Source organism: Nannospalax galili, unplaced genomic scaffold, assembly GCF_000622305.1.
Source record: "Nannospalax galili isolate Female #2095 unplaced genomic scaffold, S.galili_v1.0 scaffold283, whole genome shotgun sequence".
Classification (NCBI taxonomy): Eukaryota; Metazoa; Chordata; class Mammalia; order Rodentia; family Spalacidae; genus Nannospalax; species Nannospalax galili.
Window position 1 is genome coordinate 1,582,167 of NW_008350535.1, and position 19,555 is coordinate 1,601,721.

The following is a 19,555-nucleotide window of genomic DNA, read 5'->3' on the forward strand; positions in this document are numbered from 1 at the left end:
GATAGATAGATAGATAGATAGATAGATAGATAGATAGATGATAGATGATAGATGATAGATAAATGATGGATGGATAGATAGATGGATGATAGATCTTTTTGTAAAAAGAGGTAGGGTCTGGCTTATAGAAATACATCACAAAGGATTAACCTTTGAAGGATACACCAGCATGATTCAAGCCTGTTTTATGGTCCACCATGATATTAGAAGAAATCCACCACAAGGCCCTGTCCCTACTTAGGGAGACGTTTCTACAGCTATGCATTTGCCACTACAGTAGACTAAGACTTCTCCAAAACCAGGTTCCAAAATAAACCTTTCCTCCTTTATGTTGGTTCTGTACAGTATTTGGTCATGGCAATGCAAAAGTAACAAATGCCTGCACTGTGATTAATAATATCCAAGCTTAGACAAGAATACAAGAATCTCAAAGAGACTCTTTCAGCCAAACTAGCATTGAAACTCCTATTGTCAGTGACATCATTACCATCTCTAGAGGTGAGAGAGGACCGAGAAGAGCAATGTCCAATCTGCTGCAGAACTGAAGGGCTGTGAATGCCACCTTGGCTTCCACTGCTGGCACAGCAGGGCGATCATTAACCTCCACTGTTTTCCCTCAGTGTGATATCTGGTGGAAAGAAAATGCAGCTGCTTACTGAGACTTCGAATTGATTTGAGGAGCATCAAAAGGAGGCAGGAGCATTGCCATGACATTGTCTTGATTATTGATCATTCCCTACAGCTCAATGCAGATGGTCTGAGGTTTTGAGAAGTCATTGGTGACAAAGTTGGACACAAAATAACACTCAGGAAATCATGTTATGTAGCAGCTTTTTTATTCAAAAAATATTTCATTGAGAAAACAAAACACTTAAATATCACTTGTGTATGAGGAACCATCATTTACTGATGATTTTTTTCTAATCATTCAGAGTGGCCAAACTTATGACTACCGAGTTGTATCAGTTATTTGCAGATTTTTTTTATTCTTATAATAAGTATGGGAATATTTGTATTTTTTTAATTTGAATTTTCAAAATATTTCAAATTTTAGGCTTAATAGTACTTTAGACTTCTTAGAAATCTGGCTATAAGACTTTTGTTTTTATTGCAAAAGTGTAGGCTGGCTCCCTGTCAGTAAGCAGAGCTAGAAGCCGCTGTTAGTGAGAACCACAATAAACCGTCCATCTTCTCCTTTGTTTATTAACTGACTTACTTCTCCTTTCTGCTGCAAATCACTCTGCTTGGCTTCCTCTGCTGCTCAAATAGGATACAAAATTGGCACAGCTCAGCCTAGTTCCTCAAATGAAAATTGACAAGTACACAGTATATAAAGCTACTATACATTCCTCACTTTCACTGTAAGTAAACTTTCCCAGAACATAACCAATACACTAGTAACTGGCAACCACTTCTGAAAACTACTAACTCACTTCACTAAATTGCTCTTTTGGCCTATGTTCTGTTGATGTTTAAAGTCTGGCAGTACAGCATTCTCAATTCTTTCATGGTCGGGCGGCTAGCTATCTTTAACCCTGACTTGTTGACACTCCTGCCAATTAATCTTAAAATAAACACAAATATATGAAAATGTTTCTGTCTCCCCAAACTAATAAACATGAGTCTCTTCCGTTTATAACTGCAGGATACCCACAGATGAAACAATTATCCAGGAACAAAGATGAGATCTAGGTGACGTAGGCTTTCAGAGCAAAGACAGTCCAAGAAATGGAGTCAGCATTGAAGGGCCGGAGAAAGTAGAGGATGGTCCATTGAAGGCAGGAAGCTTACATTTAGATGAATCTTCCATCTAAGTGAGTTCCTAAATTTAGATGGGGTATTATCAAGAAAGGAAGGGTATCACAGGTATGAGATCATATCTGAGGAAATTCCTAGAGATAGAACATTAATATAGTCAATCCAAAAGACTGAGGAAATATTTAACCAATCGTTTGGTAAGCTGCGTGCCTAACATGCTTGGAGCCCTGGGTTCCATCCACAGCACTGCTTGCAGCAAAACTCACAATTTATTAGCTGCTAATTTTGAACCAAGTTGTTATACATGGATGCCAGTAACTGATGGGAACAGGTTAGGAAGATACAAATTCTGAACTGGGCATGGTGGTCTCTGCGTTTAATTGCAACATTAGCAGAGGCATGCTGATCCCTATGAGATCAAGTCCAGCCTGGTCTAACAGCAAATTCCAGCAACCTTCCCCCCGCCCCCCCAAAAAAAATTCTGGAAGGTCATATAAAAGTGAAAAATAAAATAACTGGATTTTATTTGTTCAGTGATAGAGTTCTTGGAGCCAGATTTTGTTATTGTTGTTTGTTCCTTTGAGACAGGATCTTATGCATCCCAGGCTGGCCTCCGCCTCCCTGTTTAATGAGACTGAACTTCTGATCCTCTTGCTTTCACCTCCCACATTCTGGGATAATAAGGTAGGCACCATCAACCCTGGTTTACAAGGTGCTAAGGATCTATTCCAGAGCTTCATGTATGTTAGGCAAGTACTCTGCTAACTAATCTATATCCCCAGCCTTGGAAGTTAGCAGTTTGAACAAAAGAGCTATAGCACATGGAAAGATCAAAGACAAAAGCAAGCTTCTTACTCTGGAACAATGGGATTCTCGTGAAATAAGATCTTTAAAAATAAAAGCTGTCGTGAAGGTAGTGAGACATAGAAACTGGTAAGTGTTCAACTGGGAACACCCTGTTGTTAGAGTTAAAGAGCTACTGGAGATGCAGGGGTTTTGAAGATGGATATTTGAAAGTCACAAGTCTAAAATCAATACTACAACAGTTAATGTTGAGAACAACTCAGAGGGTCAAGCACAAAGCTCTCAGGGTACATGAAGGCGAAACACTGGCAGAGCATTAAGGATGGTGAGGGATCAGGCCATAGGAAAAGAAAAATAATGAAACTGCAGCCTTGGAAAAGAAAGCTAAGGTCCTGTTGTTTAACTTTGTTAGTATTCATTTTACATTGTCTGCCAAATCACCACTCTATGGGTGCTCCGTGGGAATGCCATCCTCTCCCTCAGTAGCTCGTTCTGTCTCTGGATAGCTCTGCTGGTTTTTGTTTATTCATAATGAAAATTTATTCCCATTAACTTCTATTCATTTGGGGCCAGTGTGAGACAGGAGCTACAGCTGCTCTTTCACACAATAGAGTTTTGCATATTTGAAGACAGCTGTTAGGCCATTTCCCCCCTTCCTGCCATTTTTCTCCTCTAAGATGTTTAACCATGGAGATCTATTTTTAAATAACTATGGTCAGACTTTATAAGGCAAAATTAGACCTACAATTAAAATTAGACCTATAATTTTGGAAATATGGTTGACAGTTTTAACTATAAACTTAGATAGATTGAGTCCTTTATTGTTATCTATTATTTCTCAACCTTCTAGACTCCAGAATCGAAACATTTTCCATCTGTCCTCTATAAATAGTCACTATTCCAACTGTAATCATTTTATCTACCTTCTGATTCCAGTTTTCCCAATTTTATGGGTGGTGACATAAGAATAGAATCACATAAGCCAGGAAGGAGGGAATTTCCAGGGGGGTTGGTCACAATGCAAAAGTTATTAGGAAAAATGAAAAGTGATAAAAGGTTCTGGGGCTTCGCTGAAAGGCAACTGGGTATCTTAGTAGATAGGTAACCTCAATAGTGAGGTAGGCAGAGGCAACATCTGCCTTCCTGACATCACAGCCCTTTGATGTGAAAAATGGCAGGCTCCTGTGAACTGAGCGCAGACATGGGAAACTAGTACTTTGCTTAAGAATAATAAAAACATGCAGTGCCTTGCCCTGTAGCATCTAGCAACATGTTCTGTTGGTTTCACTGGTTATGTGTTAGCAATAACATCTTACTAATGCATTAGTTGTGAAAGTGTTTAAACTTTACAGTATTTTCTCAGCTATCTTGAACCTCATAACAACCACATACAATTTTACAAATAAGAAAAAGAATTCTAAAATCTGGCTGAAGGCCATCTATCATAGAAAACAATGAAAATGAAAATAAATTGAATCTCAACTTTTCCCTCAAAGACCCAAATGTGCACTCTCACCTAGGTTTCTTCGAGGCATTACCTTGGCGTGGCTAGCTTAAAGAATCAAATATTCAGTAGCTAACCCACCTTTATGTAGACAGAATTCACAACTCTGACCTCATGAGCGTGTGTTGTAACTAGCTAAAACTATTCAGTCCCCAAACCCTGAAAGCAATGCATGCATAAACCAAATACATACAAGTAACAGTAATGACCCTGGGATCCTATAGCTAGCATGAGAAAATGAACAGATCACAATTATTTTAAAATTATAAATGTTTTGCCAGGCGTGGTGGTACACGCCTTTGATCCCAGCACTTGGGAGGCAGAGGCAGAAGGATCTTTGTGAGTTCAAGGCCAGCCTGGCCTACATAGTGAGTTCCAGGACAGCTTGGGTTACAAGGAGACCCTGTCTCAAGAAGACAAAAAAAAAAATTATAAATTTTTTAACTGAATAAATAAAATAAAACAAGCAGATATTTGAACACTTGGCATGGCCAGGTACTACCCTCTGCTCATTTAGTTTTCTTGACCCCTTGGGTATTTTTAATATTTTACAAATGAGTAAACTCAGAATTGTCCTAATTTTCTGGTGCAAAGAGTAAGGATAAGTCAGGATTTGATGTATTTCTAAATCTCGAGCATTAAATCATTCTGTAATTTTTTTTTCTTTAACAAGAGAAAATGATATAATTATAAATAATTATAAAATAATTTATAAACTATTGTCGCAGGTCCTCACTTCCATCATCATTTCTTCACAAGCATGTGACCCCTGGGCTCTCAAGTTCACCTCTTTCTGCACTACAGTAATTATAACATATTTTATTCTTTTTATTTTTTTATGTGTATGGGTGTTTTGTCTGTGTGTATTTAACTATATCACATGCATGCAATGCTCAAGGAGGCCAGAAGAGGGCATTGGATCCCCTGGAGCTGGAGTTACTGATGGTTGTTAGCCACTATGTGGGTGCTGGGAACTGAACCTGAGTCCTCTGCAGGTACAGCCATCTCTCATGCCCCACTATAACATATTCTCATTTGCCCCCTCCCATACAGAATTCTCACACTGTATCTTCTAAGGTGGATACCTTTCCTGCCATGTCTTTCCTGTGTCTAAACCAGTGCTGTGGGGACATTAGCATGTGCTAACAACGGCAGAATGGATCTCTTTCATCACTGCCAAGTCACACCACAATGTTAGCAGCATTTACCATAACCCCACCCCGTTGTCTAATCTCATCAGAGACCTCAAGGTCTCAAGGTTGCTACACAATTCTTATATCCACACTTGGTTAATTCCCCATCTCTTTCTCCAAGTGGCTTTTTCTAGTTTTTTACAGCCTGAATAAGACCTTAACTCTATGCCTTCCTCCCTCCTGTTGAGCATACATACATGTTGTCTCTTCTCTAAGAGAGCTAGCTGGACCACTACGCCTGTGTCCACCACTGTCTCACGTCTATCTGCCCATTTTCCTAGAGTTCTTGCTCTCAGGAAAAGATGTTCTTGCTCTTATTCAAAGATATTTCTATGCTATGTCTTTTTCCCGTGTATTTGACTCTTTGATACCTTCATTTAATAACTGAATTTCCTTTTGCCTTTGTTTGTTAATATCTAGCTCTCTGCCATGCCTTTACTTCAGCCTATGAACTAGTTCCCAGTTTCCCTGTTAAAAATAAAATGAAACAATTAAAATGAAACTTTTTCAAGTCCGTTCTGCCTCATTACACTGGAAGGAGAGATGGGGCAGAGAGAGAGAAAGAGGGAGAGACAGAGGGAGAGAAGGAGAGAAGGAAACAGGGAGAGAGAGGGAGAGAGGGAGAGAAGGAAAGGGACAGAGAGAGGAAGAGACAGAGGGAGAGAGAGAGGGAGGGAAACAGGGAGAGAGAGGGAGAGGGGGAACAGGGAGATAGGGAGAGAGGGAAACAGGGAGGGAGAGGGAGAGAGGGAGAGAAGGAAACAGGGAGAGAGAGGGAGAGAGGGAGAGGGAGGGAGAGAAGGAAAGAGGGAGAGGAGGAAAGAGGGAGAGAGGGAAAGAGGGAGAGAGAGAAGGAGAGAGACAGGGAGAGGGAGGGAGAGAGGGAAAGAGGGAGAGAGAGAAGGAGAGAGACAAGGAGAGGGAGGGAGAGAGGGAAAGAGGGAGAGGGAGAAAGACAGGGAAAGGCAGAGAGAGATGAGAAAGAGGGAGAGGTAGGAGGAGAGGGAAGGGGAACTGGAGGGAGGGATGGAAGGAGAGAGAGAGAATACAGCCCTTTGCACACTTGCTTCACAATAATTTCTCACATCTGCTTTAGTGCCCTTCACTATGCTTCTGACAAAAAAAAATATTTCCGATAACATTTTGGCTTTAAAAAATGAGTTTATGGGGGCCAGCAAGATGGCTCAACAGATAAAGGTGCCGACCACCAGGCCTGACAACTTGATGGTGGAAAAAAGAAAATCAAATCCTGCAAGTTGTACTCTGACCTACACACACACACACACACACACACACACACACACACACACACAGTGGCATGAGTACACACACGTGCATACAAAATACATATAATACAACTTTTAAAATATATAAATATGTTTATGAATGGATATCAAACTCTGAATCATGATTAGTTTTAAATGATTAATATCCAAATAAAGTAATTCTAACCTAAAAGTATCAATGATTACTTTGTTTAAAACTAAGTTGGAGAAGGCTTGGAGCAAAAGGCAGAAAGCAATCGACGAGATAGACTGTGACTATCTGACAAAACAGAAGGTACAAATTTGGCCTGGAATGTGGGAGAGGAGGGTTGGATACCTGATGGGTAAACCCCCACTACCTATGTGCACAGTTTTTTTTTTAATCCTTTCATCTATGGTGGACATCTAAGTTGATAAATTGATTCCAAAACTTGGCTATGAAATGAGTGAATTTAAATTTTTCTGATATATGACCATATGATCCTCACAAAGATGATTGTAAGTGATTGATTTTTAAATTTCTGTTCAGAAAAAAACAAAACAAAACAAAACAAAACCTATTCTGAATGAGCCAAGAAGTCTCGGCAAGGGAGATGATGGACAGCAATAGACGTCATTTTAAGGTCTATAAGACCTGGGCCTGCCAGATGGCTCAGAGGGTAAAGGCACTTGTCTCCAAGCCTAAAGGCCCGAGTTTGATCTGCAAGACCCACATGATGGAGGAAGAGAACTGACTCCCAGGAACTGACCTCTAATAACCACGTGTGAGCATTGGCAGGTACACATGTACACACACACACACACACACACACACACACATATACACACATCATATACAAACACAACAATAAATGTTTTTAATATAATGTGGTGGGCATGATGGTGCACACCTTTAATGCACACCTTTAATTCCAGCATTCAGGAGGCACACACACATACACACACATACACACACACACACACATACACACACACACACACACACACACAGTGAATATATTTTTAAAAATTTAAAGACACATAAGACCAAAAAGAAAAGCCCATTTTCCTTTCAACTTAAAACACAAAGGCAACAGAAGATAAGCACATACTGACGACAAAATCATCTGAAATGTAGTTTGGCCCACAACATCTGTGGCCCTTCGTACATAGAAGGCTAGAAGTTATTTCCATTCACTCAAGTTTTGAGTGTATGATGCTCAGCAAATGCTGATTAGATTGCAGTCAGACAATGATACTAAAATGCCAATAAAAATCTCTGAATTCAGCCTGTTCCTGTCACTGAATGTTAGGCACCAATGTAGATCTACAATGACATCATGCATTCACTGAATTCTCAAGCTTCAGTTTCTTATCGGTTAAAAATGTCTGATTTGAATATTTTACAATGCAATTTTATTATAGAATTGACATCATTTTCTCTAACAATTATTCTGTTGGGAAAAGTATGTTTGTGTTTTCATTTATAATCCAGCAACAATGATTTCTATGAAGTATATCAATTAAAAGCTATTTAATTCTTTCCTTAATTGCACTATCACATTATCTTTTTATTTTTATTAGAGGCTTGAAGTTGAGGATTTGCTCTTAAATTCATTCAGAACAATCTAAGTGTGGTTTAAGAAGACTCTTGGGGTCCAACTTATGCTGGATAATTAGAAAAAGTTCAAAACGCTAAAAATATGCAAAAGTACATTGTGTAAAATGGAGGGTAAAATGAATCAAGCTTTTGATTTTTCCTGTGGGAAATAACTTTAATTTCATGAGAAAATAGTATTGATGGTTTTGCTTCAGGTAAGAGTTTTAATGCAATTGGGCAAGAGAGAGAGGGAGAGAGAGAGAGAGAGACAGAGAGAGAGAGACAGAGAGATCAGTGGGAACACAGGGACTGGATTCCAGCAGGATGTGAGGCCAGGGACCTACGAAAAGAGAAAGAAAGAAAGAAAGAAAGAAAGAAAGAAAGAAAGAGAGAGAGACAGAGGTCTTAAGACAGGAAGTTGGACTGTAATCAGTCAGCTGGTAAGGTCAGTTTGAGATCAGTAATCAGCTAGGTCTTTGTTTAAAGCTGCTTATGAATAAACTACTTTTTTCATGTCAGGAAAAAGTCGGAGCCTTAGTCTTTTGGCAGCTGTAGAACATTTGACACAATCTTTCTCTTTCAGTGACAAATTATCAGATGGCATTAACTCCAAATTTTTCCTTTCCAAGTGATAAATTTTGTGCACAGAGCAGTGAGTTTTAAAGCAACACGAGACAGAGATTTCAGCTAAGTTGTCATTTTAATCCTTCTCTGTTTAATCTTTACTACAACTCTTTGATTACTTGGAGCAAGAGAGTGATGGGGTGATTTATTTGTAAAATATGTTTTTGTTACTGCTGTTGTACAGTGTTCTTAACCCAGAAACCCATGTACACTTTAGCGTCTGGGTCTACTAACTTTTCTTGAAAAAAAAAAAAAAGCTCCATAAAAAATATTTTAGACTTTGAGGCTAAATGGTCGTGATAGCAAGTCTACAATTCTATTGTTATACTGTAAGCGTAAGGCTACACAGTGTATCACCAATGGGTGAGGCTGTGTTCCAATAAAATTTCATATATAACCATCAGTGAATAGACTAAATCCATAATTTGCTGCTCTCTGATTGAGGGCAGTATCTTTGTGTGGGAACATATAGAACTAAGAGGTTCAAGGACTTAAGAAGTACCTGGACAATAACTACATTAAAAATTATTCAACATCTTTATCAGGGAAATGCAAATTAAAGAAATGGCATCTTACCCCAGTCAGAATGGCTAGCATCAAGAAAACCAATAACACAAATACTGGTGGGAACGTGTGGAAAGAGAAAATCTTATTCATTGCTGGTGGGACTGTAGATTGGCATCTCCACTGTGGCAATCAGTATGACAGTTTCTCAAAAGACTAAAAATAAAACTACCATATGGCCTTGCTACACAACTTCTGGGTCTGTATCAAAATCCTACCACAGAGACACGTGCAAATTCATGTGTATTGCTACACTATTCATAATAGCTAAGAAATGGAACCAACCCCAGTGTCCACCAACAGATGAATTGATCAAGAAAATAGAATACAGGGCTGGAGAGATGGCTCAGCATTTAAGAGCACGGGCTGCTCTTGCAGAGGATCTGGGTTCAGTCCCCAGCACCCACATGGCTGCTAACAACCATTCCATAACTCCAATTACAGGGAATCCAGTATCCTATTTTGACCTCCATGGACATCACATTTACATACATGTATGCAAAACACTCATATACATAAAATAAATCTTTTAGAAATGAAAATACAATACATATGCACAATTAAATTTTATTCATCCATAAAGAAAATTAAATCCTGCATTTGCAAGGGAAGTGGATGAAACTGACATTTATTGTTGAGCAAAAATCCTAGCAGAAAAACAAATATCACATTTCTCTCATCCATGAATCCTAGATTTTAATTTGTATGTGTGTGCATTACATATGTGGGGAACGGTGTGCATCATGAAACTAGAAAGAGGATCAGGAGAGGAGAAGAGATCTTAAGGGAGGGAAGGGAGGAAAAGAGGGTGATAGAATCCCTGTGACATGAAAGGAGAAGGAGGAGGATGTTGGGGTGGGAAGGAACCAATGGAAGGGGTGTAGGGAGATGGGGAAGAGGAATGGGGGAGATCAACAAGACGAGGACTGCCTGACAGTGCCACAGCGAAACCCCCTACTTTGCATGTAACTTTAAACAACTGAATGGATAAAAGAAGAAATAGCACCTCCTACTCTGTAATTCACAAGATTCCAGGGGCCACAAACACACACAGGACAATCACATAAGTGGTGTGGGAAGCTCCCAGTGTTTTGGCAGTGGCTGCTTTTTTGTCAATTCTTGTTGGCTGAATTTAACTGTTCCACCAACATCTATGGAGAAAGAACCTGAGCTGTGACCCTGCATTGACATCAGTGTGATTTGAAGGATGGCAAGCCCCGTTCCTGAGCCCTCAGTCTGGAAAAAAATATTTCAGTTCTTAGTATTAAAAATAGGCACTCAGGGCTGGAGAGATGGCTCAGAGGTTAAGAGCACTGGCTGTTCTTGCAGAGGATCTGTGTTTGAATTCCAGCACCCAGATGGTGGCTAACAACCATCTGTAACTCCAGTTCCAGGGGATCTAACACCCTTTCCTGAACTCCGCACCAGCATTAAACAACACGGATGCATTTACATGCATCCAGGCAATGTAGTGAGACACATAAAATAAAAATAATAAATAGGGTCTGGAGAGATGGCTCAGCAGTTAAGAACACTGGTTGTTCTTGCAGAAGACCCAGGTTCGAATCCCAGCACCCATGTGGCAGCTAATACCTGTCCATACCTCCAGTTCCAGGGTATCCGACAGCCTCTTCTGTCCTCCGTGGGAATTGCACAACACAGGGGCCCTTACCTACATGCAGGCAATGCACACATACACATAAAATAAAAATAATAAATATTAAAAAAGTAAAAATAATAAATAAAATAAATAGGCACTCAGATCATTGTTCGTTGCCCCCTCAATGTTGGTCTTTTCTATGAGCTACCAACGGTTGACACTGCAATGCCCTAAACCAGCCCAGGGAAAGGGGCATTGTCTGTATCTTGCCTGTGTTTTCATCCAGCACTCCCACCCCAAGACTGTAGAAGTCAATCTTCTTTCCAGCTTTCTTTATTTTTACTTAATAACTTAATACAAAATGCTGGCATAAGGGCGTTGGTCATATAGCGGTGAGCATAGCTGCCTTCCAAAATGCTGGCGTACTGTGTCGTGCTTTTTTGTTTTTAAGGCTGGTTGGGCATCAGGTTTCAATTCCTCTAACTTACTGCTCTAGTTCTATGAGCAACTGTCTCATTTCCTCCAGGGAGACGGCATATTTGAAGATTTAAATCCACTCTTTAAAACCCTTGCTTCTGGAGAAAAGGGTGTGTTCACCTATAACAAAAAAAGCAGAAAAAACAATTTATACATCCTTCCAGCCTGCCACTCAGTGATTATGTAGATTTAAAGGTTTTTAAAAATATTACATTTCTCTCTCATATTTTAATAGATGTAAAGCAATATCTGTAGTGAAATCTATTAGCTATTTCATTAGAATTCTTGAAGGACTGAGTTGCTTTTATCTTTTGTGTGTGTATGATGTGTACATATGTGTATGGAGGATGTATGTGTGTGTGCGCATTCATGTGTGTGACTTCAGTTTATGTGTGTAATACACATGTGGAGGTCAGAGGACAAACTCAGATGTCAGTTCTCACCTTCCACTTTGTTTAAGATAGGGTATATTTCTTGTTACTTACAGCATACACAAGCCTAACTGGCCTGCAGGCTTTGGGCAATTTGCCTTTTTCTGCTTCCCATTTAACTATAGAGCACTACCACACCCAGCTGTATGTGATCTCTGCGTGTTCAAGGTGAGGTGCTAACACTAGCAAGGCAGGTGCTTTATCCAGAAAGCCATCTCCTGATCCCAGCACTGTTTTTAACCCACTTCTTAGTTATGAAAGTCTTGTCTCATCTAAGGAGAAAATAAATTATTTTTCTTAATATGAAAATGAGGAGCTGGAATGATGGCTCAGCAGTTAAGGGGACCGGCTGCTCTTACAGAGGATCACAGTTCTGTAGTTAACTAAGAACCATCTGCAATTCCAGTTCCAGGGACCTGCACTCTTTTCTGACCTTCACAGGCATTGCCTGTATGTGGTACACTTACATACATGAAGACAAAACACTCATACACATAAAAAAATAAGCAAATTTTAAATTTTAAAAAGGAGATCAATGGGGGCTAGAGAGATTGCTCCATGGTTAAGAACACTGGCTGTTCTTGCAGAAGACCCAGGTTCGAATCCCAGCACCCACATGGCAGCTAACAACTGTCCGTAACTCCAGTTCCAGGGGATCCAACAGCCTCTTCTATCCTCTCTGGGCATTGCATGACATGGGTGCACTTATCTATATACAGGCAATACATGCATACACATAAAATAAAAATAGTACATAAATTTTTTTAAATGAGATCAATGAAGAATTCAGAGTGTAAATCTGTGAACTCAAAATTCACAACAATCCAGAAACTAGCTGAACTTTGAATATAGAGACACAAATATTAACATTTCAAATAATGATTTACTGAACTAGAATTTCTTTAATATTTTATTTATTATTTTCCATTTTATGTGTATGAGTGTATTGCCTGCATGTATGTGAGTGCACCCGTGTCATGCAATGCCACAGAGGTCAGAAGAGGGTGTCGGACTCCCCTGGAACTGGAGTTAAGGAGGTTTGTAACCGCCATGTGGATGCTGGGGATGGAACCCAGGTCCTCTGCAAGAGCGGTCAGTGCTCTTAACTGCTGAGCCATCTCTCCAGCCCCCTGAACTAGAATTTTATGACACTAGTAATTTTTGTGAGTTTTATAATGAGGACTATTGACAGTTTCTTATAACTTAATAGATGTACATTTCCTAGGAAAATTTTTGTGATACTTTCAATAATAATTTTATAATTTGATTTCAACTTAATTTTTTTCAAAATTCTTCCAACTAGTAAGATCCTAAATTATACAACATGACCCCCTAAGACTGGAGTCAAAATAGTATAGTGAAGTTATCAAAACAGCACAGTGAGGTTATCAAACTCTAACATTCCTTGGAATATGTCTTCTTTTTTTTGGTCTTTTCGAGACGGTCTCCCTGTAGCCCTAGCTGTCCTGGGACTCACTATGTGGACCAGGTTGGCCTCGAACTCACAGAGATCTGCCTGCCTCTGCCTCCTGAGTGCTGGGATTAAAGGTGTGCACCACCACGCCCAGCTAGAATATGTCTTCTTTTTAATTTTTGCTTTTTTTCTGGACAGGATCTCTTATGTGACCCTGGCTGCCTTAGATGCACTTTGAAGACTAGATTGGCCTCAAACCTGCAGTGACCCTCCTGCCTCTCCCTGGCATTGCTAGTTTATGCCACCATATCCAGCTTTCTTGGAATACTTTGAAGCCGTAATTCTTAAATATGAAGCCCCATTGGCAGCAAGCTATTAAGTAGATTGAGCTGATAACATAGCTCACTAGATTTGCTCTTAAAATTAGCTTCAGCATTTCAAGGAAATAGATGTATTCTGATGCACCAATATCTAATGCTTTATAATATGACTTGAATCTAACAATATACATATGAAAGTAAATGAGTATTGATTCGAGATTTGGTCTTAACCATCAAGAGTAGGCTAAAATGCCCATGAATTCTGGTTTTAGGGTACAGTTTCTAGTACAGGCTGCTGTAAGCAAAGGGAGGAGTCTGTGAGGTGGTCTCATAGCTTTCGGCTATGTCTTCCCCTAGGATCTGTCACTGTGAAGGAGATGAAGAGAGCCCACTCATCACGCCCTGTCGCTGCACCGGGACCCTGCGCTTTGTCCACCAGTCTTGTCTCCACCAGTGGATCAAGAGCTCTGACACACGCTGCTGTGAGCTTTGCAAGTACAATTTCATGATGGAGACGAAGCTGAAGCCCCTCCGGAAGGTAGTGTGGACAGAACGGGTGCAAGGGGAGAACCTGCAAGGCAGGCTTCTTCCAAATCCACTTCCATCCCCAGTGAGACTCTGCTGGCACACTGAGCTCCATGGAGGATGCATGTCCTATGTTGAACTCAGTGTGCTAAATACAGCCAAGTCTGCAAGTAATCAGTTTGTTCTTTATTCTATATTCCATGTGTATGCATAAATGCATGGAGAGAAATATGTGTGTATAAAATATGCTTATGATTCAATGTAATTGAATTGATGAGAATTGGATTTACTAAGGTCTATTACCAAGGTCAGTTGATAGATTCCATTAAATGAACTCTTCTAATTTTTTAAACGTTCAGCATTTGTTAATAACAGAATAATTCATTCTATAAGGTGTAGAATATTTGATTTGATTTCATTGAAGGATTGATTTCATATTTTATATGTGATTAGAGTAGGTAGAAAGAAAAGACATTATTTTCCACATTGTATATCAAGGTGCAAGAGAAGTACTTTTTTTTCATAAAGTTTATCTTCAAATTCCTCATTCGTGTTATTTTTCTGAAGAACATGATGTTAAATCTGTGAGTCAAATATAAAGCTAACGGCTCACTCAGAGTTATCAACAAACAACTTGTAAAGAACATATACAAGGGAAATGGACTGCATACAATTCACACTTGAGAGCTGGGCCCTGGAATTTAGCATTTAGCTTATTTTCTTTTTGCCCATCTGCAGCTCTACACACACACACACACACACACACACACACACACACACACACACACATACATACATACCTCAGTCTCCAAAAACCAAAAGGGAGAATGGGGACTGCAATTTAAATAATGAATCAGCCCAGAGCTGCTTTTTCATTTAAATTAAATGCAGAACTAAAGTGGATAGAAAGCACATTGCTTGGAAATAAATGTGATGGGTTCCAGAATGAGCGGGGATGAAAAGCAAACAAGAATGTTCCAGTAGGTATCTGATGGCTAGCTGTCTAGCCATTGCAATTCTTCATTCATTCTGTAAATTATGCAGAGAGAGAGAATAGCATGTCCTGCTTTTGTGGTAGACTTGAGTTTTTTTAATTTGCAAATGGTTTATAGATGTCAAAATTACATACAATCTGCTTTTGAGGGTGCATTGTTTTTTTTTTTTTTTTTTTTGCATGGATGACCTGAATGCCAAAAAATGACATTCTGGATTCCAGTTCTCTAGGTTCCAGAGTAATCAATGCCACAAATAGAAAGAGATGCTTGTCCCTTGCCCTTTGCTTTAACCACTCAGCAGACACTATGCTGAAGGAGCTGAGTGAACTGGTCTCCATGAATCTCTAAATTTCCATTCTGCATGCATACACACACACACACACACACACACACACACATGCATACACACACACATGCACACACACACACTTCTGAAAGGTATAATAAACTAAACATGGTGCTAGGGAAAAAATAGGAAAATGTTTAGCCTATCCTGAGCTTTTGTAGAATGACTCCTGGAATACAACTTGGATCCTTCCTTAATATTCCAGCACCAATAATTTACAACTACCCTATTTATAACCCAAATAGAAAGGAAGCAAATATATCTTCAGAATTCATCACAATGAATATATTAAAGAAATTTAATGAGAACCTACTATCTGTTTGTTAGTAAAATAGTCCAATTATTTTGCTTTTCAAAGAAGTATTTTCTTTGGTCATAAATAGTAACAATGGAGAGCATTTCAACATCCTTTGTATTTGGTAATGGTGTATGTGTGTGTGTGTGTGTGTGTGTGTGTGTGCATGCGTGTGTGTGTGTGTGTGTGTGTGTGTGTGAGGTAGGGATGCTTAGCATCTAATATAGAGGTAGTTCATAGATGTATTTCATTTGAGCCACGGAGCTTAAACTTGAATATTGGTCCTCAACTCTTAACTATGTGATTACTGCATGTAAAATTTGTTTGAGAACCACAATATCTGTATTTAGGAGGACCATAATCCCATCAGATAATAAGCAGTCAGGCTAAGAAGTGCATGGCACCTTTGAAATGCAGTTGCTTTCAAGTTCTTCCCATCGCTCACCTCTCGCTCTGATTTCGAGTCTCCTGCATCTCTATTTGCCTTTGCACTCTGTGTGGCCTGTGGCAGGAGTGCAGGATTCAATATTCAGTTCTTGTATAGCGCATGAGTCCTAGACGTGGTGACCATGTGCGTTCTATTCCTCCTAACGGGACTTCCAAAACCTAGGGGAAGTATTGTAAATTCTCATTCCTCCCTTTTAAAAATATGAAGCACTGCCCTGGTACTTAAGAGGTAGTGTCTGTAAAGTCTCCTCAGATTGTGAGGTGATGCAAACCAACAGAGAAGAGGCATTTTAAACAGTTCTAGATGGTTTGTTTTGATGGCATTGGGATTCATCAACAGTATTCTTTCGGTAGTTTTTAAGTGGTCATAAAGAATGCCAGGTACAGCATTTGGTTGGAATATCTTTGAAGTACATCCAATTACTTGCTCTCAACTCAGTGATTCCATTACACTTTACAACATTCTAAAGACCAAGCACATGAAACAATTAATTTAGCTAATGATTCTAAATATCTGCCATCAGCCAATGGAGGCAAGAGATTTTGCTTAGAAGAAAGACTTCTTAAGTAGGAAGGTGCTGGTTTGCATAGACTTGAGAAGCTTGGGGCTTAATAGTCTCTAAAGATACCAGTAAAGCCTTGCTTCATTAATTGCTGTTGCTACACCAAAAACTACAGTTAGCAACGTGATCAAGGCTTCCTCATGTTTACAGAAGAAAATCTTGATAGTCAAAATAAAATCAAAGGCTCATTCCAAGGAAAGCAATTTCTATCATCTTTAACTCAGTAGCTCAGCTACTTTTATGACACTCAGTAAAAGTCCCGTTAGTTTTCTGAGTTACTTAGGGTCAGAAGTAATTCTCAGAGCTGAGAAAAAGTCACAAAGAAAGCTCAGTGGTGACCTAGTGAAATTTGCAAAAGTACACACTATTGATCAAGAAATATAAATTAACATCTCATTGTGAATCTGAAGCCTTGTGTGAGATTCAGATTGAATCTCCCTAAATGATAAGACAAGTATTGACATAAAGCCAGGTTCACCAGGGCAGCAAGTACTACCAACAACTCTGTCCTGCCCTAAATTATTGTATTTATACATACCACATGATAAATATAGAATACAGAATGTCCAAGTTCCTACTTCCATGTACTTTTTTCTCATTTAACTAATGCTGCCCTCATTAAACCTACTTATGCAAGTACTTGGGGCCCACTTTACAGATAAGGAAAAGAGATACCATGTCATATTTAATCCCACGTACCCCAAAGTTCCATGTACCTACTACATGGTGCCACGTTAAGATAAATAGCTCTTGGGCTCGCTTTATGGATCACATTTGTTTTTCTGGGTATAGTGGCACATGCTTGTAATCTGAGCACTTGGGATGCTGAAGCAGGAGGGTCAAGAGTTTGAGACCACCCTGGGCTACATAGCAAGATCTTGTCTTCAAAAGGCTGAAAGGGGAAAAAAAATCCTTCAGTTTTTATATAAATTATTTCTGATAGAAATGTTTCAAAATAAATCATTCTGAAACAGCCTTTTAAAAATATTCCTCCCGCCAGGAGTGGTGGCACACACCTTTAATCCCAGCACTTGGGAGGCAGAGGCAGGTGGATCTTTGTGAGTTCAAGGCCAGCCTGGTCTACATAGTGAGTTCCAGGACAGCTGGGGCTACAAGGAGACCGTGTTTCAAAAAAGACACACACACACACACACAAAAAAAATTAATTAAATAAAATAAAAACTAAAAATATTCCTCCCAAGTGCTGGGATTAAAGGCCTGTGCCACCACACCCAGGAGGCAGAGGCAGACAGATCTCTGAGTTCAAGGCCACCCTGGTCTACACAGAGAGTTCTAGGACAGCTGGGGCTACAGAGAGACCCTGTCTCAAAAAGACCAAAACAAACAAAAAATTCCTCCTTAAAGGTGGAGGAGACACTTTTCCTAGCACCTTTTCCCAGGAACCCAGTTTTATCATTATATGCACAGTAATAATTTTTCAGATTGAACAAGATTAAATTCAATAATTCAATTTAAATTCACATTATGTTCATTGTACTTTCACTGGGCTTTTGAAAGGTGTTTTGAAAGCCTGCCCATTGGTCTGCAATTTTATCTTCTTTCCTCGCTGCCCGATCCCCCAATTCTCTGTTCCTCTGATAACCTTGGTCAATGCTATACAAAGCTCTTTCTTTCCTGCTTTAAAAAGCAGCAACAAAGGCAGGGAAGTTGTACAACTGTGTTTCCCAACGTTTGAATTCAACGCTGGGTGGGCTTCCACAAGATTCTTTTTTTTTTGGTTTTCTGTAGCCCCAGCTGGCCTGGAACCCACTATGTAGACCACGCTCTGACCTTGAACTCGCAGAGATCCGCCTGTCTGCCTCCCGAGTGCTGGGATTAAAGGCGTGCGCCACCACGCCTAGCAAGATTCTCTTTTGATGGCTGGCAATTTTGTGTATGTGGACACTGACACGGTTCCAAGGTTTGTGGCGTTCTCTTCACCATTCTTCTTAATTCTCACTTTACCCTCAGCAAATGAAGCTGTGTTTTCTCCAGGCTCTTCTGTGCCCTGAGCTCAGCCCTGGGCACTAGGTTTGCTGTGCTCTTTCTTCACAAACCTATAAGCCTTCAGACAATGAAACCCCTGCCCTGGTCTGCAGTCAGAACTTTCTCCACTTTCTTCCCATGCTCTTAATTCCCAGCACACCCAATCTCCTGTTTTCTTGCTCCTAGTCTCAGCTCTGTTGTTTTAGCACCCCAATGTGAAGTCTGAGTGACTTAGAACACTTTTAGGGAACGATTCTTTTCCTACTCACACTGTCCAAATGCCAGGTGTGTTTTTCATAACCAAGTTCTCACTGTTCATTGGTGGTCCTTTCATTTGTCACTGTGTTCACTGAAATGGGGTCCAGTAGCTGACTGACATAGGCAGGGCACAGTAAGTAACCTATTAAACAACAAAAAGACCATGTTTGAAGTCTTGTAATCTTTATAGGCGCATTGACTTTTCCATTAAAATTGATTTTAATTGGTTTTATTGCCTTAGTAAACAAGTACTCCCAGAACTACAATTGCTATTTCAATCAAAACAGTGTTACAGCATGGATATGTAACAATGCCCAGTATCTTCTGTCAAATGAGATAGAAAACACGGGTGTCTTTTAACTTACTCTAGTAAATCCTTGGACTGTGTCACATGGTTTTTATACTTCTGGGTTTTTTTTTTATTTATTTAATAACCACATAATTAGAAGAAGTGTTTCATGACAACAGCATTGACATATTCAATAACAATTTCCAGAGCTAAGATGCATCTGTTTCAAAATTGGCTGTAATTTTTAGGTTTACAGTTGAAATTAATACAGTTATACAATATTGTACTCAGTATAAACCCTATAAGACATAAAATTAA

At 39.5% G+C, this 19,555-nt stretch overlaps 1 protein-coding gene across 2 annotated transcripts in view; it reads left to right on the top strand.

Moving 5' to 3' along the window:
- Window positions 1-19,555, top strand: part of March1 (membrane associated ring-CH-type finger 1) — an 889,338-nt gene that overhangs the window by 821,047 nt on the left and 48,736 nt on the right. For both annotated transcript variants that reach the window (XM_008847798.2, XM_008847797.2), the window contains one exon: window positions 13,891-14,071. In XM_008847798.2, coding sequence (XP_008846020.1) covers window positions 13,891-14,071 — 181 coding nt within the window. The remainder of the gene's footprint in view (window positions 1-13,890; window positions 14,072-19,555) is intronic.